The sequence below is a fragment of the Salvelinus alpinus genome, chromosome 3 (assembly GCF_045679555.1).
Source record: "Salvelinus alpinus chromosome 3, SLU_Salpinus.1, whole genome shotgun sequence".
Classification (NCBI taxonomy): domain Eukaryota; kingdom Metazoa; phylum Chordata; class Actinopteri; order Salmoniformes; family Salmonidae; genus Salvelinus; species Salvelinus alpinus.
Window position 1 is genome coordinate 40400531 of NC_092088.1, and position 26718 is coordinate 40427248.

Genomic DNA, 26718 nt, shown 5'->3' on the forward strand with positions numbered 1-26718 from the left:
AAATTGCGACCATTCGCACAATGATCCCAAATTCTCATAAGAAATTAAGTGGCGTTTTTGTCTTACATTAATGTTATACTATGCTATTACAATTGATTCTGTTATGGAGAATATTATCATTATGTGATCTTGCAGACATTGATTCAGCTTTAATATAACTTTTCTAAACAAAAAACTAACTTTATTTGAATTAACTTTATTGGGTGTCTTGAAAAGTGCATAAATTAAAATGTATTATTATTAAAAAAGCCCCATTCTCCATTCATTACTGAAATTCGACAGAGTAGCCTGTTTTCCGGGTAGCCGAAACGAGCAGAGCAGAGACTGTGCATAAAGTAGAGAATCACGAACATGTGCACAAACTTCGGACCTTTAGCTGTCGGGAAGAGGGTTGCAGAGAATTCGGATCCACAGCCACTCTGTTATATCAAAAGTGCCACTCCTATGTAACTGACATTACACAAGTCTGTATCGTCATAAGAAATGAATACAGCTTGATCATTGGCTGCAATGCAACAAACAATGCCAGGATAAAATTGTGTTCAAAGAGAAAGGAGGCCTTTTAATATAGTGAGTTGAACAGTAGAATTAGAACAGCCTTAGACAATGACACTGTGTTAAAGTTTTTTTTACAATCGCTAGGACCCATTTCTCAATACTTAGGTCACTTTTTCAAAACTCTTCACACAGTGAGCACCACAGCAGTCTATCTGGGCAAAACTGTGGATAATTTGTCATTGCTTTGGCAAAAAATGCATTCAATGGCTACATCTTTCAAATGTCATGAATTCTTTCCTCACTCAGACACAACCACCAACAAAACTATATGTAACTACATGCCAATCTGCACATGTTTACATACTCTTTTCAAAACTGTTAGACTTAAGTTCAAAACCTAACATAACACAAAATTGAATAAGACAACAATCTGCTACATTTCTACAGTAAACCCGTTTTGAAATATATTCCAAATCTAAAAAATGAAATACTATCAAAACAATTCGACCAACCACGGCTGATTCCCATTGTAGCTGAACACCTAACCAGTGTTAGTCTTTCAATTTCATTACCATCTATACAAAAGGGGACATCTTAGGAATAATGCTGTACTGTAATGTAAACATGGACCCAGCCAGAGATAGAGAAGTGGCTGACAGAGGAAGAAGAGTGCCTGAGAGAGGGAGAGGAGTACGTATCCGTGGTGGAAGAAGACTGGGAGGAAGATCAAGAGCTGTAGTCTCAGGTGAGATTAGGGCTACTATAATTGATCATGTAATAAATCATGTTCTATCAATGAGAGAGGCTGGTCTGAGAGTGCAATCCAAATCTGTAACGCTCAAAAGTGGCATCTATTGTGAGAAATTTCTGGCAAAACAACAGGTAAGATGTGCATTTTGCAAGGGCATCTGACTGAACTGCACATTACAGAAGTAAATTGACCAAAGCCACCAAACCCACTTGCGTGTAATTGTTTTTGCATTTCGGCTTAGGACCCAACGGTTACCTCCCATAGGCGGGAGAGGTAGGATTTTCACTGCTGTGCAGGAAACTGCAATCGTTGGTATGGTCATCAGAAACAATGGCATAAAACTCAGAGATTCGGGACAGAGTGATGGCAGACAACATTACATTTGGAAATATTCACAATGTAAGCATAACAACTATTTCTGGAGTCCTGAAACAACATCAAGTAAGGATGAAGCAGTTGTACACTGTCCCCTTTGACAGGAACTCTTTACGAGTCAAGAAACTCAGGAACCAATATGTCCAGGTAAGATGACTATAAAATACAGAACTGGTTTTGAACAAAACCAAACAGGACAGAGGCACACAATGGCATGTTTTTAGGTATAATGTAAACTACTATAATAGCCTAACTCTTATGTTGCCTTGTGGATTTATTTTAGAGAGTCATGGAGTTTGAAGCCAGGCAAACACCCCACATATTCATCTTTGTGGATGAGGCTGGTTTCAACATGGTGGTGAGGAATGAATGTGATTGGGAAAAGAGCCACAGTGGATGTCCCGGGCCAGAGGGGTGCCAACATCACAATGTGTGCAGCAATATCCTCTGATGGATTGCTGTTACACAAACCGCTAATTGGGCCATACAACACAGAGGGTCTCATTTCATTCCTGGATGACCTCTATGGAAGGGTTGTGCCAGGTGAGGAAAGGGTTGCTGTGAGGCGAAATCGGCCAACGTTTGTAATTGTATGGGACAATGTGGCATTTACCCACTCCCGTGCAGTCACAGAACGGTATGCAGCACATCCCAGGATGGTGTCACTTTTCCTCATGGAGGTGGAAAGTGTATGACCACCATCCACATGATCAAATGTCCCTCCTGGATGCAGTGAATGCTGGATGCCTGGACATATCTGCAGAAGATTGCCAGGGAAGGACCAGGCATGCCAAAAGATTATTTCCTAGGTGTATTGCCCAAGATGACATAAGATGTGATGTGGATGAGAACCTGTGGCCAACTACAGAAGACAGGGTTGACTAGCATTGCTACTGTATCTGTATCGGTAGATGGTGTATATACAAATTCCTGTATTTTGGAATCACTCAATGCCAAAAAATTACATAAAACATATTGAAGCATATTGCATCATGTCTGATTCATTCCTGTAACATATAATACAGTGAATTCTAAACAGTAGAGAGGTGTCATTCTTGTTTGGTAAAGAAATTTGACAAAAGAAAACATTGTGTAATGCTACCTGTTGTTAGTGTTTTTTAGGTCATTGTTTTATGAGTGACAAAGTGTGCTTGTTTGGTGACAAACTTTGCTAGTGTTATGGAAGAATGTGTTGATTTGAGACATGTATGAAGTGTTTTGGTAGTTTTAGTGCATTTTGGATGTGAAATTAACTGCTGTGCCAGGCTGAAAGTTGGTTAGGAGAACAATGTGAAGAGTTTTGAAAAAGTGACCTAAATATTGAAAAATGGGACCAAGCGATTGTAAAAAAAAAAAAAAACTAAGACAAACATGATTATGCTTTACTTTAGTCTGCTTGTTTTCTTGTATGTATATAGACTTACAAAGTAATTACATAATAAGTAATACATAAAATATTTATGTCAAATGAATGTAATCAAACATCATTATGTACCTCTTTCATTACATACCATTTGGTAGAAAGTAGTAACGAATTATGTTGTAATCTTTGAAGCATCAGATAGTATTCAGTGTTGCCATATAATGTCTTCTAAACTGAGCTAAAATGAGAGTATAATATAAACACATTTACAATAAAGCACTATTCCAAACATTGAGACCATGGTATACTATATGGTCAGTCATGACTCACAGCTGGTCTATTCTATTTCATCTCAATAGCTTTTCCTCCCAGTTTACCCACCTGTGTTTTCAGCTCCAGGCATGGTGACTCACTGTGCTGCCCCAGGGTTATAGCATATTCCACCACATCATGACTAAAACAGTCTTCTCCATAGAAGGCCAGGCCCCAGGCTGGGCTGAGGCTGTGGCTAGACACCTCTGCTCCAGAGCAGGGGGAGAGGAGACGCTCAAACACCAGCGATTCTGTGTCCTCCATGTCCTTGGAGCAGCTCATCTGGCCTAGGTGGCCCACCCTCAGTGGCTCGTCCATCCCACACAGAGAGTCAGCTTCAGGGGGGCTTTCATCACTGACCCCCACTGGATGCGCGGCACTCTCCATGGCCCCCTTACCCAAACACTCAGCAGCTCTCAATCCTGGACCAGGAAACAGGCAGATCAGGAAGAGAGAGAGAAAAAGGGATGGGTCAGGCAGTGTGCGTGTGCGTGTGCGTGTGTGTGTGTGTGTGTGCAGAGATTTTGAGGGGTGAAATTCTCTCAAGGCTGAAGTTTTCTTTCATTATAAGGCTCTTTTAAATTTGTTTGTTGGCAAGCAGTTAAATGTTAATCTTGCTAATTTGTTAGATTCTGCATCACAGGCGTACTCCACCTACCAATGTGAGCAGCCTATTTTTGGTCTGACTAATCATCTAAAACATAACGTCTTTTGTGTGAAACTGAAGAGGTATGTTTGTGTGTATGTGAGTGTGCAGTGTTTGTTACCAATGTGTCGTTGGTGTGAGTGTGTATTATGCTAAGTGAATGTATTGGTGTGTGTAGATGGAGAGGAAGTAACTGTTTCCACAACAACCCTTTCCAGCTGAGGAGATCATTGTGACATCGCAACACGATTTGGGCTGTCTTGAATAAACGGTGCGCTTAACAATTTAATCCAACAGCCAGTCATTTCTCTAACAACTTGATCCAACTGCCATTCAAAGCTGGATTTGTCATAACATCTCGCTACAGTAGGCCTATACAACTTCATCTAACTCTGTCATCTCGCAGACGTTTATCATGATAACGGTAAAAGTGATGACAGTTGTGAAGTAATGCTAACAGCCCAGCTAGCACATAACGTTCTGACAACAATATGTTTCTTAGAGCTTGGTAAGAGCATGATTGTCCTATGGTTATTTTGCATGCAACCTTCGAACAATATTCTGGGAATGCTGCAGGATACCCAGCTAGCACATAACGTTCTGAGAACCATATGTTTCTTCTGTGGGAATTTCAGTACTTCAGCATAATGTTTCCTACAGGTTTCCTCATCGTTCTATTTAAAGTAATGATCTCAAATTCTTCTGAAAACATTAAGAAACAACGTTCTTCAGTGGGAATTTCAGTACTTCGGCATAACGTTTTCTACAGGTTTTCTCATGGTTCTATTTAGTCATGTTCTCAGAACTTTCAGAGTACGTTAAGAAACAACGCTCTTCTGTGGGAATTTCAGTACTTCAGCATAACGTTTTCTGCAGGTTTCGTCATGGTTCTATTTAAAGTCATGTTCTCTGAACATTAAGAAAACCTTCCATAAAAACCACAAGAAAACATTAGTAACGTTCAAATAACGTTCTAAGAATGTTATTTAAAAACATACATTCCGTTCTCAGTGTCAACAAAACTCTCTCTATTGTTAAAGGAAAAATCCCCCTAAAACCAATCATTCCTATAATTTACAGTATTGCATAACACTAACATGTGGGAAAAATGTTTTTTTAACACATTTTTCCTTTTTGCGTTATAATAAGGTTGGTGGTAAAATGTGAAAATCATTGTTGAAATCTGTTGCAGCTCAAGTTGACTACAAAAGGAAGCTAGCTACCAAACATAGCTACACACAATAATACCAAAGTCAATATCAGTATGTGAAGTAGCTAGTTAGCTGTAAAATCGCCTAAACAAACTGCACAATAAATTTAGCAGTCTACAATTTCACCATGTTCAACCTGCAGATCGATGTGCCTCACAGTGTGTGACATTCGCAAAGGCACCATGTAATGCACCCTGGACTGAAGAGGCAGACAAATAGGAGAAATGTGTTAGACCCTCCGTTAAATTAGACATTTCTCGAAGTATGAATATCGCAAAAAAATATTATTAATGGCTCATTCGAGAGAGAAGGCAACCTCTCGCGTTATGACGTTATCAGCCAGTACTGAAATCTGACATGTATGACAGACGTTTTCGCGATCTAAAAGTCATATTCTTATTAACTTCCAGTAGTGAGAGCAGCTTTATCGCAAATCTACGTCATCTCGGCCAAATTTCTACCTGCTCGAATGGCAAAAGCTCAGATATACAGTACCAGTCAAAGGTTTGGACACAAATACTCTTTCCGGGGTTTTTATTTATTTTTACTATTTTCTACATTGTAGAATAATAGTGAAGACATCAAAACTATGAAATAACACATATGGAATCATGTAGTACCATGAGGTCGTCACCTGGAATGCATTATAATTAACAGGTCTGCCTTGTTAAAAGTTAATTGTGGAATTCCTTTCCTTCTTAATACGTTTGAGCCAATCTGTTGTGTAGTGTCACGCCCTGACCTTAGAGAGCCTTTTTATTTCTCCATTTGGTTAGGTCAGGGTGTGATTAGGGTGGGCATTCTAGTTTTTCTATTTCTTTGTTGGCCGGGTATGGTTCCCAATCAGAGGCAACTGTCTATCGTTGTCTCTGATTGGGGATCATACTTAGGCAGCCTTTTTCCACCTTAGTTTGTGGGATCTTGTTTTTGTACTGTTGCTTTCCAGCCCTACAGAACTGTGCATTTCATTTTGTATTTGTTGTTTTTTCGGTGTCATCAAATAAAAGAAAGATGTACGCCTACCACGCTGCACCTTGGTCCGATCCTTCTATCAACGGGCGTAACATGTAGGGGTGGTATACAGAAGATAGCCCTATTTGGTAAAAGACCACGTCCATATCATGGCAAGAACAGCTCAAATAAGAAAAGAGAAATGACAGTCCATCATTACTTTAAGACATGAAGGTCAGTCAATGTGGAAAATGTCAAGAAGTTAGACATTTTCTTCATGTGCAGTCGCAAAAACCATCAAACGCTATGATGAAACTGGCTCTCACGAGGACCGCCACAGGAAAAGAAGACCCAGAGTTACCTCTGCTGCAGAGGATAAGTTCATTAGAGTTACCAGCCTCAGATGCAGCTTCAGAGTTCAAGTAACAGACACATCTCAACATCAACTGTTGTGGAGACTGCGTGAACCAGGCCTTCATGGTCGAATTGCTGCAAAGAAACCAATACTAAAGGACACCAATAAGAAGAGACTTGTTTGGTCCAAGAAACACGAGCAATGGACATTAGACCGGTGGAAATCTGTAGTTTGGTCTGATGAGTCCAAAAGGTGAGATTTTTGGTTCCAACCGCCATGTCTTTGTGAGACGCAAAGTAGGTGAATGGATGATCTCCCCATGTGTGGTTCCCACCATGAAGCATGGAGGAGGTGTGATGGTGTGGGGGTGCTTTGCTAGTGACACTGTTTGTGATTTACTTAGAATTCAAGGCACACTTAACCAGCATGGCTACCACAGCATTCTGCAGTGATACACCATCCTATCTGGTTTGCACTTAGTGGGATTATCATTTTTCCCCCAACAGGACAATGAAACATAACACCTCCAGGCTGTGTAAGGGCTATTTGACCAAGAAGGAGAGTGGTGGAATGCTGCATCAGATGACCTGGCCTCCACAATCACCCGACCTCAACCCAATTGGTTTGGGATGAGTTGGACCGCAGAATGAAGGAAAAGCAGCCAACAAGTGCTCAGCATATGTGGGAACTCCTTCAAGACTGTTATTCCATGATTCCATATGTTCAATTTCATAGTTTTGATGTCTTCACTATTATTCTATAATGTAGATAATAGTCAAAAAGAAAGAAAAATCCATGAATGAGTAGGTGTATCCAAACTTTTGACTGGTATTGTACATTAAAAAACATTAAATGAACCAGGGAATCAATAGAACATCACTCAGAGATGCAAAAAAACAATAACATTCAAAATAGGTGAATCTTTTCTTTAAATGTGTTCAGGTGTGTTGGCCGTCCCTACTAATTGGTCACACTTGATCTTGTTTCCACACTTGAGCTTGTTTCCTCTGTTTGAATAGACTAAAATTAACAGCTTTTTATTAGTTAAAAAAACACTATGGCTATGGAACCCTGACCTGTTCACCGGACATGCTACCTGTCCCAGACCTGCTGTTTTCAACTCTCTAGAGACAGCAGGAGCGGTAGAGATACTCTGAATGATCGGCTATGAAAAGCCAACTGATATTTACTCCTGAGGTGCTGACATGTTGCACCCTCTACAACCACTGTGATTATTATTATTTGACCCTGCTGGTCAAATATATGAATATTTGAACATCTTGGCCATGTTTTGTTATAATCTCCACCCGGCACAGCCAGAAGAGGACTGGCCACCCCTCATAGCCTGGTTCCTCTCTAAGTTTCTTCCTAGGTGACAGCCTTTCTAGGGAGTTTTTCCTAGCCACCATGCTTCTACACCTGCATTGCTTGCTGTTTGAAGTTTAAAGGCTGGGTTTCTCTACAGCACTTTGTGACATCAGCTGACGTAAGAAGGGCTTTATAAATACATTTGATTGATTGATGTTCTCGTCCGTCCTTAAAAAACATGATGTTTTACCAGTCACGAAACGTATGGCTTTGTTCCCAGAACCAATGGGAAACCAAAAAGGTACGTTGCCACAACTTCCAAGGAACCAAATGTGCTTGCTGGGAATGATGACAGTAAGGTAACAGTGATGCCAGTTGTGAAGTTAATGTATTTTCTTTCCTACCTGGGCAGCCATTATGTTGACCTTCCTCTGATACGGCATCTCTATGTTCAGGTCTAGTCTTTGTTACTCTGTATGTAGACAGGGGCCTCTGGTCTCTCTGAAATTTCTCCCATGCATCTGAAGCTACAGGTCCACTGTGGTGCAGGTTGCCATTCAGGTCGACATGACCATGCCGGGGTGCGTCCCTCTCCTCCCCTCTACAGCCAGCAGCGCTCAGGGGTGAGGTGGATGCCCTTTGCCAAGGCTTTGATGGTGACTCTTCGTTAGAGCCTCTGCATGTGGCACATCAGCAGCCAGAGAGAGAAAGAGAGGGAGACAGAGATCACAACACAACAGTCAGCCAGTCACAGCTAGCCACAACCATCACAGCCACACACAGACAACTAGACAGACACATAACAAACACAGACAAAAGCACAAAGAACAGACAACTCAGACAAGCACAGACAACTTTCTTAGACAAAACACACTAATTCAATAAAACAAAATGCAGACTACAAGAGCTCAGACGGAAAAGCTATTGAAACATCACAGACAGTAATTAGACACAACATAAACAATGCAGACAAAATAGTGAGAATAACAACACAGACAAATAATCATATTATCAGAAATCTAGACATACAATTGAGACTAGCACACTCCTCACAGGCATAATCAAAATAGTTAATAAGGCCAACACATATGAATTAATCAAAACAAACCAATCAATAATTAGCTATCAAAACAAACAAATCCAGCCTTAGTGTCTCCTTTAGCAGCTTCCTGACAACTGAGGTTGAGTTGTCCAAAACTGTTTGTATCCAAAGCAGAGTGTTCCAGCAGCATCAGGACTTCTCCAATGAGCTACCCTAGTGGTGACAGTCTTCTCCAGCTTACAGTCTAGAAGTCCCACTCAGAGGAGAGTATCTGTCGTTTCGTCTGTCTGTCCAAGGCTGTGATGCCTGTCTGTCTGTCTCATTACCACAGAAGATGAAAGGTTCTCTCAACACACTGCCCCATGTGTTAAGAGCATGGCAACCATGGGACAAGCTGCACATCTCCTCAACACACTCTCACGTGCCCCTCCATCTGTCTTTGTCTACAGATTAATTAACAAAAAAGGGGCAAGTCCTTATTTCCCCTTTTCCTTCATTTAGGTACACTCCTCCAGGATCTTTAAGATTGTTTCAAAGACAAGGCAGGGAGAACCATAAGTAGCTCATCAATGGTGCCAAGCCAATATTCTTGAGACAAACAAAAAACACGGGATGAGCTATTACCATAGGGACCCTTCTTGCTGGGAAAAAAAAGGAGCGACCGGAAGTGTGTCTGAAGTGAATCTTCTGTGAATGCTGATTATGAGTGGAGTGTCTGAGTGTGTGTGTGTCTGAGTGTGTGTGTGTGTGTGTGTGTGTGTGTGTGTGTGTGTGTGTGTGTGTGTGTGTGTGTGTGTGTGTGTGTGTGTGTGTGTGTGTGTGTGTGTGTGTGTGTGTGTGGAGGAGGGGTGGTAGAATCTAAATGGTTTACTGTTGTTGAGGACTCACATGAGAGAAATTAAAATTCTAAACACAAACACCGCCAATTTTGGGCTTCTCCCCTGCTCATAGAGACAAACTAAGCTTGTTGACTGGATAAGCTTGTTGACAGAGAATACTTTTGAGGAGAGCAACATCCTTCTGATACTATTGACAGTCAGCTAAAGACAGTTTTATAACACAGGCATTATTGTTTGTTTAACCAAGAGTGTAACGTTAAAGTGTTACTGGAGATAAAGTGTTGTCCAAAAGAACAGGATCAGTTGGTTGCTAATGCTTTCTGTCTATATAAATGAAAAAGTGTGACTTTCTTTTTCACTTGTATCGTTTATCTTGTTAGGCTTCTGTTATTGAGAGAAGACCTGTGTTTGCATCACCAATAAAACAGGCAATCGTCGACATACTCACAGCGAGAGTTGGCTGTAGTTGACCACACAGTGTAGCACTCCCAATAAGTCCTCATTCCAGTAAAGGTCACAGAACTTCTCTTTCACAACATTGCAGAACGTCTGGTACTGTAGGTCCTTCAGAGACAGGATATACTCCCCTTTGAACACATAAACATGAGAGACAGAAAGCGTGCCATACACGTTTCACAGCAGTGATCATACATTTCATGACACAACTGTAGTATCTCTCTACGAACCAATTAACCGAACCAAATCCACCAGGGGGAAATACAGAGATAGTAGGCTACTAGCCTGATGCCATATCTGTTTGTTCCGTCTTACCAACTGGCGTGACAAGAACCGTAGGAATTGGCAAAACAGCCTAAGCAGATCTGGGACCATAGGCTAAATGTGATGTTAGAGAGAGTGAATATTCATCTCTATGTTACTTACCCATTGCTAGATCCTCCAAACCATTCTCCAGATAGCCATCAAAGGCAAACTCTGCCCTGAGCAGGCCAATAACTTCCTGTAGGGAAGGGTGATTCAGATGGGAGTCTCCCTGAGGAGGTCCATGGGACTCTGATAGGGGTTCATCCTCACGTTCTCCTGTCCTTGGACCTTCCTCTCCATTATGGGGCTGGGACATTGACACTAAGGAGTCCAAGGCTCTGCTGCAAGCGCTTCCATTAAGGCAAGACAGCAGGGGTTCAGCTCCCTGACCAGGGGTCAGATGGTCTCTATGGCCCCCTGGATGTGTAGGTTTACCCTGGAAGAAGCTGGAGCTTGAGGTCAGGGGCAGATTGAGCTCCAGTCCATGGAGGGACTCAGCGACTGTTATCTGCACCGGCACCAGGGTTAGGTCCCCTGTTAGTGGGTCATGTCGCAAGAGGAAGTTGTTGAAAACACCACCACCAGTCAGATGAGAGCAGGATGACAATTGGCAAGAGGAAGACACAGACAATTGGGTGGTCAGTTCGGGGGAGGTGGGAGGTGGAGAGTTGACCAATGTCCTGCTGCTGGAGGCAGTGGAGGAGGAGTGACGTGTGACCACATTCTTTTGATTGACAGAGCTGTCCTGTCCGTTGTCCTGTAGGTCTCTATCTGACTGAGGTAGGGGTAGGTCTTCAAGGTGTAAGGGTGTTTCTGGGTGCTTGGCCTCTTGCACAGGCTGGATCTCACTGCCTCTAGTCCTGCAACACAACATGTGATAATTAAAAATGCATTCTTGAAATCAGTGAACAAATGGAATGACATTTCAATAATCAATAAATAAACTATGGTTGGATCCACCTTTCAAAGACATCAATGGTGCTTGAAATAATGCCATGACTGGTACCTTATCTCCATAGAAAGGAAGCAAACTGCTTACCCCTCAATGTCTGAAGCAGACAGGGGAGTTTCTTCCTCAGTGTCCCCCTCCCTGGTCAGGACGATGGGGGTGAAGTGTGTGGCAGGGGAGGTGAAGGCCTCTGGAAGCTGGGGGGCTCCACTGATTGGATAGCAATGGGGAACAGGGCCAGGAACAGGAGCCAATCGGCTCTCAGTAGCCATGGGCACAAACCCTACACACAGTTAAAACATCAATACAATTTGATCACAAATCTGTATGTAGATGTACTGATAGTAAGGTCAACAAAATCGCTTGAGCATAATGTCTGAAAAGATGAATGAATCATACCACTCATGATGTGTGTTGATGCCTGACTTGAGCTTCCTCTACTGTCCAATCCATTCTGATCCTCTGCATCAATGTCCTTTGTGAGTGGCTGAAAGGTAAGGAAGGGAGTTATCCTCGACAGACAAGAATGGAATAGCAATGTGTCCTCCCTTTCACTTTCAATGGGCAGTATGTGTCTCACTACCCCTTTCAAGCAGTAGCTACAGTCCCAGCTAGCACATTGTATTCCTTGGAAGTTGTGGGAACGTACATTTTTGGTTCTGGGAACGAAGCCATAAGTTTCCTGACAGGTAAAATGTTTCCTGACCAGTCTCAACGTGAACAGTGAAGAGGCGACTCCGGGATGCTGGCCTTCTAGGCAGACTTCCTCTGTCCAGTGTCTGTGTTCTTTTGCCCATCTTAATCTTTTCTTTTTATTGGCCAGTCTGAGATATGGCTTTTTCTTTGCAACTCTGCCTAGAAGGCCAGCATCCCGGAGTCGCCTCTTCACTGTTGACGTTGAGACCGGTGTTTTGCAGGTACTATTTAATGAAGCTACTAGTTGAGGACTTGTGAGGCGTCTGTTTCTCAAACTAGACACTAATGTACTTGTCCTCTTGCTCAGTTGTGCACCGGAGCCTCCCACTCCTCTTTCTATTTCTATTATATTCGCTGTTCTGTGAAGGGAGTAGTACACAGCATTGTATGAGATCTTCAGTTTCTTGGCAATTTCTCACATGGAATAGCCTTCATTTCTCAGAACAAGAATAGACTGACGAGTTTCAGAAGAAAGTTCTTTGTTTCTGGCCATTTTGAGCCTGTAATCGAACCCACAAATGCTGATGCTCCAGATAATTAATAAGTCTAAAGAAGGCCAGTTTTATTGCGTCTTTCATCAGAACAACAGTTTTCAGCTGTGCTAACATAATTGCAAAAGGGTTTTCTAACGATCAACTAGCCTTTTAAAATGATAAACTTGGATTAGCTAACAGAACGTGCCATTGGAACACAGGAGTGATGGTTGCTGATAATGGGCATCTGTATGCCTACGTAGATATTCCATAAAAAATCAGCCGTTTCCAGCTACAATAGTCATTTACAACATTAACAATGTCTACGCTGTATTTCTGATCAATTTGGTGTTATTTTAACGGGCAAAAAAATTTGCTTTTCTTTCAATAACAAGGACATTTCTAAGTGACCCCAAACTTTTGAACGGTAGTGTACATACAGTCACTGTGGGGACGACATCATCGACGCCCTTATTGATTAAGCCAATGAATGATGTGGTGTACTCCTCAAAGCCATCGGAGGAATCCCAGAACATATTCAATGTCTGTGCTAGCAAAACAGTCCTGTAGCTTAGCATCTGCTTCATCTGACCACTTTTTTAATGATCTAGTCACTGGTGCTTCCATCTTTCATGGAATCAGGACGATAGAATTATGGTCAGATTTGCCAAATGGAGGGCGAGGGACAGGTTTGTACCCATCTCTGTGTGTGGAGTAAAGGTGGTCTAGAGTATTTTTTCCCTCTGGTTGCACATTTAACATGCTGATTAGAAATGAGGTAAAACAGATTTAAGTTTCCCTGCATTAAATTCCCCGGCCACTAGGAGCGCCGCCTCTGAATGAGCGTTTTCCTGTTTGCGGAATACATCTCATTGAGTGCGGTCTTAGTGCCAGCATCGGTCTGTGGTGGTATGTAGACAGCTATGAAAAATACAGATGAAAACTCTTTAGTTAGATAGTGTGGTCTACAGCTTATCATAAGATACTCTACCTCAGGTGAGCAAAACCTCGAGACTTCCTTAGATATCGTGCACCAGCTGTTGTTTACAAATATACTTAGTCCGCCCCCCTTGTCTTACCAGACGTCGCTGTTCTATCCAGCCAGCTGTATGTTGATAATGTCGTCGTTCAGCTATGACTCCGTGAACCATAAGGTATTACAGTTTTTAATGTCCCGTTGGTAGTTTAATCTTCCTCGTATGTCATCGACTTTATTTTCCAATGATTGCATGTTAGCTCGTAGAATGGAAGGCAGTGGGGGTTTATTCAATCGCCTAAGAATTCTCAGAAGGCAGCCTGACCACAGTCCTCTTTTTCTCTGTCTTCTCTTCACACTAATGAAGGGGATTTGGGCCTGTTCCCAGGAAAGGAGTATGTCCTTTGAATGTTAGTAATGTTTTCTTGTGGTTTTTATGGAAAGTTTTCTTAATGTTCCGAGAACATGACTTTAAATAGAACCATGAGGAAACATGTAGGAAACATTATTCTGAAGTACTGAAATTCCCACAGAAGAATGTTGTTTGTTAACGTTCTCTAAACTATTTGAGACTTTCCCAGTGTCAAACCAGTTGGAGAACATTCCTAGAACATTACCAAAATGTTTTATTAAATGTAACCAGGTTTGAACTTTTAGGAAACGTTCTGTTAAAGTAACGAAATACCAATAAAATAACATTGTTTTGTCAAGTTCCTTAAATGTGCTGAGAATGTTCCAAATCCAAGCAACTATCCTGCAACATTCCCTGAACGTTGTGGGAAGGTTGTATGCAAAATAACCATAATACAACCACACTCTCACCATGCTCTAAGAAAAATGTGGTTCTCAGAACATTATGTGCTATCTGGGGTAGTACAATGGAATGGTACCGGGTGGACTCTGTTGATCAGCTTCGTCCACACTGTCTCAGCGTTCGTTCCTTGGCATGATAGATAATCACGACAGCTCTGTAACAGCAGAAACATAATGAAACACATGAACATCTGTTCCCTCAGCACCTAAGCTACTTCATTCATTAATTAATTCGCTTATTTATTAATTCATGAATACCTTTGTTCACTTTATTTAAAGTGCATTTAAAATCACAACACACTTTACAGTGAAGACATTATGCTAATTTGTTCATTCATTCATTTTATTTCATACACCAGGATCGTCCATTCAGTAACAATTGCCACTGCTTTCCTACAAATACTTTCATTTCAAAGTGAGATAATTGAATTATTAGTAGTTTCAATACAATCACTTTTACAAATTAAAAGGTGAACAGTACAATATTTTTGTCAGGATTGCTGTCTATTAAAATGCAAAGATGTTACATACGTAAATAGTGTTACTAACACATTGATCAAAAGAAGACTAGATAGATGTGCTTTTCAATAGAGTGGTTGACAGCTGAAACTATTAATACCTTTTTCGCTATGACAATGGATGGTCTCTCGAAGGGCGTCTTCTTGGCCATCTCCAGCAGCAGCCTCTTCAACTTCCTGGGCATAGCCAGTTTTTGGTTGGCTGACAGATTGAACTTGGCAGTGGCCCATAGGATGGCAGCCACCCCATAGACACAGGCCTGAACATACAAACAGATGAAACTCACTTAATCAGTATTCAGAAACATCTACTTGATGGAAAAAAACATTTATTTATCAAATGAAAGTCAGAAGTTGAGGCAAACCTTTTCAGTTACGAGTCCATGCTCCTGGAATTCAGGGGCCAGATAAAATGCATCACAGGATCCTACAACAACATTCATGTTGAATTATTGAATGTTTCAAAGAAATATTGCCTCAGACACTTTGCTCAAGGGCACTTTTGAATATTTTAAGTCAAAACAGTTGCAAATAAACAGAGACAAAGAACATATGGAAAGTGCTGAAGTAACTTTATCATTCCAGACAAAGACAATTGCTGACTACTGTGGATAAGCAAAAAGAGCCATACCTGTGTTTTTAGGTTTCAAGAAGAGAACTTCTCCCTCACAACCCACGTACATTGTGTCCAAGCATAAGTATGCTTTCAGAGAGGAAATAAAAGGAAGAAGAAAGAACAGTAGGCCTTAGAGGTTAATACATTTGTAAAATGTATGTCAAACTAAACAAAGTTCTGAATGATTTATTGCCACTGCCATATTGACGCTTCTCATAATAATTTAATCAACAGAAGTGGTTCACAGAGACCAGAGAAGGTGAGGAATTGGATGCTTACGGCTTAGTAAATAATGTAATTGGTTTACACAGAGCAGAGTATCAGTGGCGGGTAGACAGATGTGTCACTAACCTGGGTAGTCTATGTACGTCTGCAGTGTGGAGAGGCAGGTATGACACAGGGCCCATAGCTCATTCACAGACAATCTCTGCCCACTCCGTGTGAGTAGATCCCTCAGAGAGATCCACTATGTCACAATCAATCACAAACACTGTTAACATCTCCCTCCCTCCCAAAGGGCACACTACAGTAGAAAAACAAGTGCCAGTTTCCTTGACCCAGATTAAGCCTATTCCTGGACTAAAAAGCATGCTCAATGGAAAATCACCACTGAAAGTGCTTTTTAGTCCAGAAATAGGCTTAATCTGAACTGGGAAAATCAGCCTGAAGAGTTGAAACAAGGCATTTTCTGAAACTAAGGCATGTAAATCAGTGTATTCAGACTTTATTCAGACCCCTTTACTTTTTCCACATTTTGTTACCTTACAGCCTTATTCTAAAATATCCCTCATCAATCTACACACAATACCCCATAATGACAAAGCAAAAACATGTTTTTAGAAATTTCTGCAAATGTATTATTTAAAAAAAACTGAAATACTACATTTACATAAGTATTCAGACTCTTTACTCAGTACTTTGTTGAAGCACCTTTGGCAGCGATTACAGCCTCGATCCTTCTTGGGTATGACACTAGAAGCTTGTCAAACCTGTATTTGGGGAATTTCTCTAATTCTTCTCTGTAGATCCTCTCAAACTCTGTCAGGTCAGATGGGGAGTATCGCTGTACAGCTATTTTCAGGTCTCTCCAGAGATGTTTGATCGGGTTCAAGTTTGGGCTCTGGCTGGGCCACTCAAGGACATTCAGAAACTTGTCCCGAAGCCACTCCTGCGTTGTCTTGGTTATGTGCTTAGGGCCGTTGTCCTGTTGGAAGGTGAACCTTCACCCCAGTCTGAGGTCCTGAGTGCTCTAGAGCAGGTTTTCAACAAGGATCTCTCTGTACTTTGCTCAGTTAATCTTTGCCTAGATCCTGACTAGTCTCCCAGTCCCTGCTGCTGAAAAACATCCCCACAGCATGATGCTGCCACCACCATACTTCCCCGTAGGGATGGTGCCAGGTTTCCTCTTTTGGCAAACTCCAAGCGGTCTGTCATGTGCCTTTTACTGAGGAGTGGCTGAATGGTGGAGTACTGCAGAGATGGTTGTCCTTCTAGAAGGTTCTCCCATCTCCACAGAGGAACTCTGGTGCTCTATCAGAGTGACCATCGGGATCTTGTTCACCTGCCTGACCAAGCCCCTTCTCCCCTGATTGCTCAGTTTCCCCAGATCTGTGCCTCGCCACAATCCTGTCTCGGAGCTCTACGGACAATTCCTTCAACCTCATGGCTTGGTTTTTGCACTGACATGCACTGTCAACTGTGGGACCTTATATAGACAGGTGTGTGCCTTTCCAAATCATGTCCAATTAATTGAATTTGCCACAGGTGGACTCCAATCAAGTTGTAGAAACATCTCAAGGATGATCAATGGAAACAGGGTGCACCTGAGCTCAATTTCGAGTCTCGTAGCGAAGGGTCTGAATACCTATGTAAATAAGGTATTTATGTTTTACATTTTTAATACATTTACAAAAAACATCTAAAAATCTGTTTAGATTGATGAAGATTTTTTTAAATTAAATACATTTTAGAATAAGGCAGTAACATAACAAAATGTGGAAATAGTCAAGGGGTCTGAATACTTTCCGAATGCACTGTAGATGTTCAAAGCAGATCAATTAAATCATTTTGTGTAATTTAGACTTGAACTCACCTCATCTTGTGATTCTTTATTGAGGCACAGCATGCTTTTAGTCATGTGATTATTTGGAGTGTAAAGGTTTGAGTTTAAAGTCACGTTGCAGGCAGAGTCAACCGACACTTCTGGGTCTTGAGCTGGGCGGGCCAAAGTGGGATCATCACGTGTTCCACTTTGACCGTCTGAATCTGTTTTACCACCACATATGGGCATGTGAGAAGGTCTGTCCCCTTCTGACATCTCATTGTCTCTTACTGAGCCCCATTGCTTAGAGTCACTGCACTCATAAGGGGCTGTCTCTCTATCCCCTCTCTTGCTCCAAACAGACCCGTGCCCCATGCATTCCTCAGCTCCTATCTCCGTGAGGTCCGATACATTGACACTGATATCCTCGTGGGGCGTTGGCGGGAGTGTGGGGGGATTATTGGAGTCTGGGACAGAGCAGGAACGATTCAGAACCCCCCTTACCCTCCCAGCCCTCTCCTGAGCCCTCCTGCGTACAGGGGAACTGTTCTGAGATCTGCTATCCAACTGCGAAGCAAACATGTCCTCCTCTATGACACATCCATCCTCTTCCACATCCCCCATACCATCAGCCCACAGGGTGGAGTCCCAGGCCCCACATACGTGATGCCGGAGAGTTACATTGGGATCGTTTGGGTCTGGATTCTCAGCCGTGGTGTCTGAGACAATGCACTGGTCTTTGAAGCTACTGTCCTCAGAGCTGATGCTCTTGTGGAGCTGCCAGTTGGGTTTGGGCTGCTGCCATCGAGCCTCCCAAGAGCCATCCCACCCATCTGTGGATGGTGGATGGATACACAGTTAGTATGCTTATGGCCACAGCGGACTACAATAGAAATTGATGTTTGAATAGAAATACACAAAGATATCTCATGCCTAAAGGCAAACCTTGAAATGTTGCAACGGACTCGATTGACAGGACTCTTCTTCCTATAGAAGAGAGTTTCCGGCACAGGACTGTGGAAGAGGTATGTTCTAGCTTTTCCTCTGCAAGGGATAGGACGTCCTGAGGGCGAGATACATATAATATTGTGGCTATATTAGCTAACACAAACATACGTATTCTATGACGCAACGTGTCTTTATTACGTTTCATTTCATCGTTGACGCTTCAATGTTGAGGACTCAGTGTTGAAACGGTTTAATTTGTTTCCCAAAAGAAAATACATCCTCTGACTGGTGTACACTTAATGTTCAAGTTGTATCCCCTGTGTAGAATTCTGGTTTCATGCATGACTGTGACATCATCCATTTTTTATGCTTTTCCCTATCTGCATTGCACTGTCATTGCTCTTCCACATGGTGGTGCTCATGTTCACTGTCTGTGCACATCTACAGTATTACAGCTGCATACCAGTTTGTCATGTCTCTTGTATCTGTTTGCCAAAGGGTCTATAGTAGGCCTATTACTATTCATACTGCTACTACTATTGATAGTGCTATCATTACTACTTGAGAGAAAATCCATTCTGATATTTCTTACACCATATTACCTGTAATCATTTGTATAATAAGAGTGTAAAGACAGCACTCCATTAAAGGTCATCCATGATGGTGACCTTACCTGGGGGTGTGGCCTGTCCTCTGGCCCCTCCTCCTGCATCTGCTCCAGCAGTCTCTGAATCTCCTCCCCCAGCTCTGCCTCCAGTTCTGGCTCAATGACAAAGTCTAGCGCAGCAGAGAGGGTGGAACCTAGAGAGTACATGTGTCCCTGGAGGAGACACAGAGTCATTGACCTTAAACTGACCCCTAGAACCAGACACATGCAATTGTTTATCATAAAATATATCGACTAGACACTGCTTGGACATGTTAGCCTTCAACCATATGGGATTTAGAACATAAAATATGTGTCATTTATGATCTCATGTCAGCACATTGTGTAACAAACAAACAGCCATAAAGCACTAATGTATCCCGTGATCACTGTAACCTCAAATTATTAGTATATGTAGCACAAGTCCTTTGGGCAACTCTGTGTGGTCTTACTGGAAACCGAGCCTAGTTGGCATGCTGTTGGTTGAGGAAGTAATTCATCAGGCCATTAATAAGAAGTAAATAAAGCTGCAGCAGGCCAGGCCAAGACCAGGGCCAAGTTGCTCCCTCATTTGACCACCCTCAGATGAATCATGTCTGGCAGACAATGTATTCTGGGGCCTTATCTAACAAACACATAATCATCCCTCTATATTGCCTTGGATCTCATCTCATTGGATGAGAGGCCGCAATACCAGGAGTCAGTGGAGATGGAATTACAGCACGTAAATGGGAATTTCACCAGAGCCTGTCTCTTTGTACGCCGTGAGAGTTCCCTCTTCTTGTGCTTTACTTGGGGGAATGGAGCTCTTTGTTGCAATTATGGCTTACTTGTTGGCTCCTGAAAGAATCTGAACTAGGTGTTTTTTAGGCCAAACCTCAGACAAGACACAAGATTCCAAACAATTAAAAGGAATGCGACCCGTACTCATGTGTTGGATATGGGAAAGGCAGAAGATCCAGATCTCAAAGTGTGAGACATAACAAAAATAGTTCGCTGAAGGCTCTCTAAGTCAAAATGTCTGTCTCACATAAACAGAGCCAACATGTTAAATCCACCAGCTGCGGTAAGGACATGTTTAGTTCCTGTTGTGTGTACAAGCAGGTCCCAGCGATAGAAATAGAATTACTATAATTAATGACATATCTATGGCCTCAGCTGCTCCACTTGGAGCACATACATTGGAAGACCAGATAAATTAGACAAACATAGACACACAATGGTTTATTTAGTACTCAATGACACACACATTAAAGCTGCAATTGATCAACTGATTAATGTAGTCTAGGCAGGAAATCAATTTATAGGGCTACATGGTTACAATGAGTGACAACGCAGAGGGAGAAATTACAGAGAGGGAGTGGGGGAGATCTGAATTAGAATAAGTGAACGCGAGACGAGAGAGAGAGAAGAGAAAGAGATAATTATTTATTTATTTTTCCCCTTATTAGTTCTGACTTTGCTTATAGCTACAGTACTTTATTGCGGGAAAAAATGTACTTACTATGACTGCGATATGTGGTTGTCCCACCTAACTATCTTAAGATGAATACACAAACTGTAAGTCGCTCTGGATAAGAGCGTCTGCGAAATGACTCAAATGTAAAAGTAAATGTAACGAGTTAATGAGACAGAATGAGAGCGATAATAAAAGAGAGTGAAATCCTTTCTTAGTGAGACATGTTGTTATCTTCTGTATTTGCTGCTAAACATAGAGAGGATTTAGATTTCTTTGATTTCTCCCATGTTTGTTTTGAGCATCTGCTATAGTGAGAGGCAATACAGACTGCGAAGTAGCCATTCATAGTGAAATAATCCACTTACCTCAAAGGTACTGCCAGTCTTGTCAAACTCTGGAGGTATAAACGATCCCTCAGGATCATCTACAAGACAAACATACAAAAGTATATCTAATTTTTCTTTATAATTAGGCAAGTCTTTAAAGAACAAATTCTTATTTACAATGATGGCCTACCGGGGAACAGTGGGTTAACTGCCTTGTTCAGGGGCAGAAGGACAGATTTTTACCTTGTCAGCTCAGGGATTCGATCAAGCATCCTTTCGGTTACTGTCACAACGCTCTAACCACTAGCTACCTGCCTGAGTGTGTAATATATTTTTTATTATATGTGGTGTTGGTAGGCCTACTGTCCCTCAAAAATATGATGAAGATGCTAAGCCAATGAAACCACTTGTAACCAGTCATCATAGCACACAACAATACAGCTCGTTAAAATTTGTAATAAATGTGTTATTACATGTGGTGTTGGTATCGGTCTAAATTGACAATATGGGGCCTATTATAAAACCATGTGCTAAGCCACAAAACATTAAGAACACCTGCTCTTTCCACGACATAGGGTTTTTCACGCTCAACAGTTTCCTGTGTGTATCAAGAATGGTCCACCACCCAAAGGTCATCAAGCCAACATGACACAACTGTGGGAAGCAACATGGGCCAGCATCCCTGTCAAACTATTCATAAACAACTCAATATTAGGAAAGGTGTTCCTAATGTTTGTAAACTCAGCGAAAAAAGAAAAGTCCCCTCGCTGTCAACTGCGTTTATTTTCAGCAAACTTAACATGTGTAAATATTTGTATGAACATAACAAGATTCAACAACTGAGACATAAACTGAACAAGTTCCACAGACATGTGACTAACAGAAATGGAATAATGTGTCCCTGCACAAAGGGGGGGTCAAAATCTAAAGTAACAGTCAGTATCTGGTGAGGCCACCAGCTGCATTAAGTACTGCAGTGCATCTCCTCCTCATGAACTGCACCAGATTTGCCATTTCTGCTATGAGATGTTACCCCACTCTTCCACCAAGGCACCTGCAAGTTCTGGGGGGAATGGCCCTAGCCCTCAACCTCCGATCCAACAGGTCACAGACGTGCTCAATGGGATTGAGATCCGAGCTCTTCGCTGGCAATGGCAGAACACTGACCCTCCTGTCTTGCAGGAAATCACGCACAGAACGAGAAGTATGGCTGGTGGCATTGTCATGCTGGAGGGTCATGTCAGGATGAGCCTGCAGGAAGGGTACCACATGAGGGAGGATGTTTTCCCTGTAACGTACAGTGTTGAGATTGCCTGCAATGACAACAAGCTCAGTCCGATGATCCTGTGACACAACGCCCCAGACAATGACGGACCCTCCACCTCCAAATCGATCCTGCTCTAGAGTACAGACCTCGGTGTAACGCTCATTCCTTCTACGATAAACGCGAATCCAACCATCACCCCTGGAGAGACAAAACCGCGACTTGTCAGTGAAGAGCAGTTTTTGCCAGTCCTGTCTGGTCCAGCGACGGTGGGTTTGTGCCCATAAGCGACGTTGTTGCCGGTGATGTCTGGTGAGGACCTGCCTTACAACAGGCCTACAAGCCCTCAGTCCAGCCTCTCTCAGCCTATTGTGGACAGTCTGAGCTCTGATGGAGGGATTGTGCATTCCTGGTGTAACTCGGGCAGTTGTTGTTGCCATCCTTAACCTGTCCCGCAGGTGTGATGTTCGGATGTACCGATCCTGTGCAGGTGTTGTTACACGTCGTCTGCCACTGAGAGGACGATCAGCGGTCCGTCCTGTCTCCCTGTAGCTCTGTCTTAGACGTCTCACAGTACGGACATTGCAATTTATTGCCCTGGCCACATCTGCAGTCCTCATGTCTCCTTGCAGCATGCCTAAGGCACGTTCACGCAGATGAGCAGGGACCCTGGGCATCTTTCTTTTGGTGTTTTTCAGAGTCAGTAGAAAGGCCTCTTTCATGTCCTAGTTTTCATAACTGTGACCTTAATTGCCTACAGTCTGTAAGCTGTTAGTGTCTTAACGACCGTTACACATGTGCAAGGTTCATTAATTGTTTATGGTTCATTGAACAAGCATGGTAAACAGTGTTTGAACCCTTTACAATGAAAATCTGTGAAGTTATTTGGATTTTTACAAATTCTCTTCGAAAGACAGGGTCTTGAAAAAGGGACGTTTCTTTTATTGCTGAGCTTATATTATTCAATAGCTCAGAGACAAACCCAGACTAATGAGACTGCAGCTATCTCCTGATCAGAGCCTTGGTGTCACGATGCGGAGCCTTTTCAGTCTTAAGTAGGCCATTGTTTGTGCTGGGTTGAAAGTAGGGATAATGCCTCTTCCCACAGCTAGAGACTGTTTAGTAGGTCAGGTCTAGATTTGGGGCTTGTGAAGTTGACCATGCAGTTGGATTTTAACAGTGAGGAGGCAACAATGCAGATCTGGTTCTTCATGCCCAGAGTGAGACTTACTATTAGCAAAGTGAGGATTAGACTTAGCATAGCTGACGATACTGTACAAGTACAGTGGCAAGAAAAAGTATGTGAACCCTTTGGAAATACCTGGATTTCTGCATAAAATTGGTCGTAAAATTTGATCTGATCTTCATCTACGTCACAACAATTGGCAAACACAGTCTGCTTAAACTAATAACACACAAACAATTCCACGTTTTCATGTCTTTATTGAACACACCGTGTAAACATTCACAGTGCAGTGTGGAAAAAAGTATGTGAACCCTTGGATTTAATAACCGGTTGATGTTCCTTTGGCAGCAATAACCTCAACCAAACGTTTTCTGTAGTTGCGGATCAGACTGGCACAACGGTCAGGAGGAGTTTTGGACCATTCCTCCTTACAAAACTGTTTCAGTTCAGCAATATTCTTGGGATTTCTGGTGTAAACTGCTCTCTTGAGGTCATGCCACAGCATCTCAATCGTGTTGAGGTCAGGACTCTGACTGGGCCACTCCAGAAGGCGCATTTTCTTCTGTTGAAGCCATTCTGTTGATTTACCTCTGTGTTTTGGGTCATTGACCTATTGCATCACCCAACTTCTGTTGAGCTTCAATTGGCAGACAGATAGCCTAACATTCTCCTGCAAAATGTCTTGAATTTTTTTTCCCGTTGATGATAGCAAGCTGTCCAGGCCCTGAGGCAGAAAAGCAGCCCCATACCACGATTCTCCCTCCACCATACTTTACAGTTGGGATGAGGTTTTGATGTTGGTGTGCTGTGCCTTTTTTTCTCCACACATAGTGTTGTGTGTTCCTTCCAAACAACTCAGCTGTAGTTTCATCTGTCCACAGAATATTTTTCCAGTAGCCCAGTGGAACATCCAGGTGCACTTTTTCAAACTTCAGACGTGCGGCAATGTTTTTTTGGAGAGCAGTGGCATCTTCCGTGGTGTCCTCCCATGAACACCATTCGTGTTTAGTGTTTTACGCATCGTAGACTCGTCAACAGAGATGTTAGTATGTTCCAGAGATTTCTGTAAGTCTTTAGCTGACACTCTAGGATTCTTCGTAACCTCATTGAGCATTCTGCACTGTGCTCTTGCAGTCATCTTTGCAGGATGGCCACCCCTATGGAGAGTAGCAACAGTGCTGAACTGTTCTCCATTTACAGACAATTTGTCTTACCGTGGACTGATGAACATCGAGGCTTTTAGAGATACTTTTGTAACCCTTTCCAGCTTTATGCAAGTCAACAATTCTTAATCTTAGGTCTTCTGAGATCTCTTTTGTTGGAGGCATGGTTCACATCAGGAAATTATTCTTGTGAATAGCAAACTCAAATTTGGTGAGTGTTTTTTATAGGGCAGGGCAGCTCTAACCAACATTTCCAATCTCGTCTCATTGATTGGACACCAGGTTAGCTGACTCCTGACTCCAATTAGCTTTTGGAGAAGTCATTAGCCTAGGGGTTCTCATACTTTTTACATTTACATTTACATTTAAGTCATTTAGCAGACGCTCTTATCCAGAGCGACTTACAAATTGGTGCATTCACCTTATGATATCCAGTGGAACAACCACTTTACAATAGTGCATCTAACTCTTTTAAGGGGGGGGGGGGGGTTAGAAGGATTACTTTATCCTATCCTAGGTATTCCTTAAAGAGGTGGGGTTTCAGGTGTCTCCGGAAGGTGGTGATTGACTCCGCTGACCTGGCGTCGTGAGGGAGTTTGTTCCACCATTGGGGTGCCAGAGCAGCGAACAGTTTTGACTGGGCTGAGCGGGAACTGTACTTCCTCAGAGGTAGGGAGGCGAGCAGGCCAGAGGTGGATGAACGCAGTGCCCTTGTTTGGGTGTAGGGCCTGATCAGAGCCTGAAGGTACGGAGGTGCCGTTCCCCTCACAGCTCCGTAGGCAAGCACCATGGTCTTGTAACGGATGCGAGCTTCAACTGGAAGCCAGTGGAGAGAGCGGAGGAGCGGGGTGACGTGAGAGAACTTGGGAAAGTTGAACACCAGACGGGCTGCGGCGTTCTGGATGAGTTGTAGGGGTTTAATGGCACAGGCAGGGAGCCCAGCCAACAGCGAGTTGCAGTAATCCAGACGGGAGATGACAAGTGCCTGGATTAGGACCTGCGCCGCTTCCTGCGTGAGGCAGGGTCGTACTCTGCGAATGTTGTAGAGCATGAACCTACAGGAACGGGTCACCGCCTTGATGTTAGTTGAGAACGACAGGGTGTTGTCCAGGATCACGCCAAGGTTCTTAGCACTCTGGGAGGAGGACACAATGGAGTTGTCAACCGTGATGGCGAGATCATGGAACGGGCAGTCCTTCCCCGGGAGGAAGAGCAGCTCCGTCTTGCCGAGGTTCAGCTTGAGGTGGTGATCCGTCATCCACACTGATATGTCTGCCAGACATGCAGAGATGCGATTCACCACCTGGTTATCAGAGGGGGGAAAGGAGAAGATTAATTGTGTGTCGTCTGCATAGCAATGATAGGAGAGACCATGTGAGGATATGACAGAGCCAAGTGACTTGGTGTATAGCGAGAATAGGAGAGGGCCTAGAACAGAGCCCTGGGGGACACCAGTGGTGAGAGCACGTGGTGCGGAGACAGATTCTCGCCACGCCACCTGGTAGGAGCGACCTGTCAGGTAGGACGCAATCCAAGCGTGGGCCGCGCCGGAGATGCCCAGCTCGGAGAGGGTGGAGAGGAGGATCTGATGGTTCACAGTATCAAAGGCAGCCGATAGGTCTAGAAGGATGAGAGCAGAGGAGAGAGAGTTAGCTTTAGCAGTGCGGAGCGCCTCCGTGACACAGAGAAGAGCAGTCTCAGTTGAATGACTAGTCTTGAAACCTGACTGATTTGGATCAAGAAGGTCATTCTGAGAGAGATAGCAGGAGAGCTGGCCAAGGACGGCACGTTCAAGAGTTTTGGAGAGAAAAGAAAGAAGGGATACTGGTCTGTAGTTGTTGACATCGGAGGGATCGAGTGTAGGTTTTTTCAGAAGGGGTGCAACTCTCGCTCTCTTGAAGACGGAAGGGACGTAGCCAGCGGTCAAGGATGAGTTGATGAGCGAGGTGAGGTAAGGGAGAAGGTCTCCGGAAATGGTCTTTACAACCTACACTGTGAATGTTTAAATGATGTATTCAATATAGACAATGAAAATACAATAATTTGTATGTTATTAGTTTAAGCACACTACGTTTGTCTCTTGTTGTGACTTAGACGAAGATCCGATCAAATTTTATGACCGATTTATGCAGAAATCTAGGTCATTCCAAAGGGTTCACATACTTTTTCTTGCCACTGTATTTACAAACAAAAATGACAAACTGGTGGTTGATCAAAGCCAAACTGAACAG

The 26718-nt window shown here is 42.9% G+C and overlaps 1 protein-coding gene across 1 annotated transcript in view; it reads right to left on the reverse strand.

The window, feature by feature from the left end:
• LOC139570702 (kinase non-catalytic C-lobe domain-containing protein 1-like) overlaps nt 1–26718 on the reverse strand; it is an 85159-nt gene that overhangs the window by 48053 nt on the left and 10388 nt on the right. The window contains exons 3-17 of the mRNA XM_071392825.1: nt 20914–20972; nt 19117–19263; nt 18441–18558; nt 17547–18328; nt 15806–15920; nt 15470–15541; nt 15204–15265; nt 14940–15098; nt 14398–14475; nt 11762–11849; nt 11453–11645; nt 10534–11273; nt 10100–10238; nt 8175–8446; nt 3369–3721 (exon numbers count right to left, since the gene is read on the reverse strand). Of these exons, the coding sequence (XP_071248926.1) occupies nt 3369–3721; nt 8175–8446; nt 10100–10238; nt 10534–11273; nt 11453–11645; nt 11762–11849; nt 14398–14475; nt 14940–15098; nt 15204–15265; nt 15470–15541; nt 15806–15920; nt 17547–18328; nt 18441–18558; nt 19117–19263; nt 20914–20972 (3377 nt within the window). The remainder of the gene's footprint in view (nt 1–3368; nt 3722–8174; nt 8447–10099; nt 10239–10533; nt 11274–11452; nt 11646–11761; nt 11850–14397; nt 14476–14939; nt 15099–15203; nt 15266–15469; nt 15542–15805; nt 15921–17546; nt 18329–18440; nt 18559–19116; nt 19264–20913; nt 20973–26718) is intronic.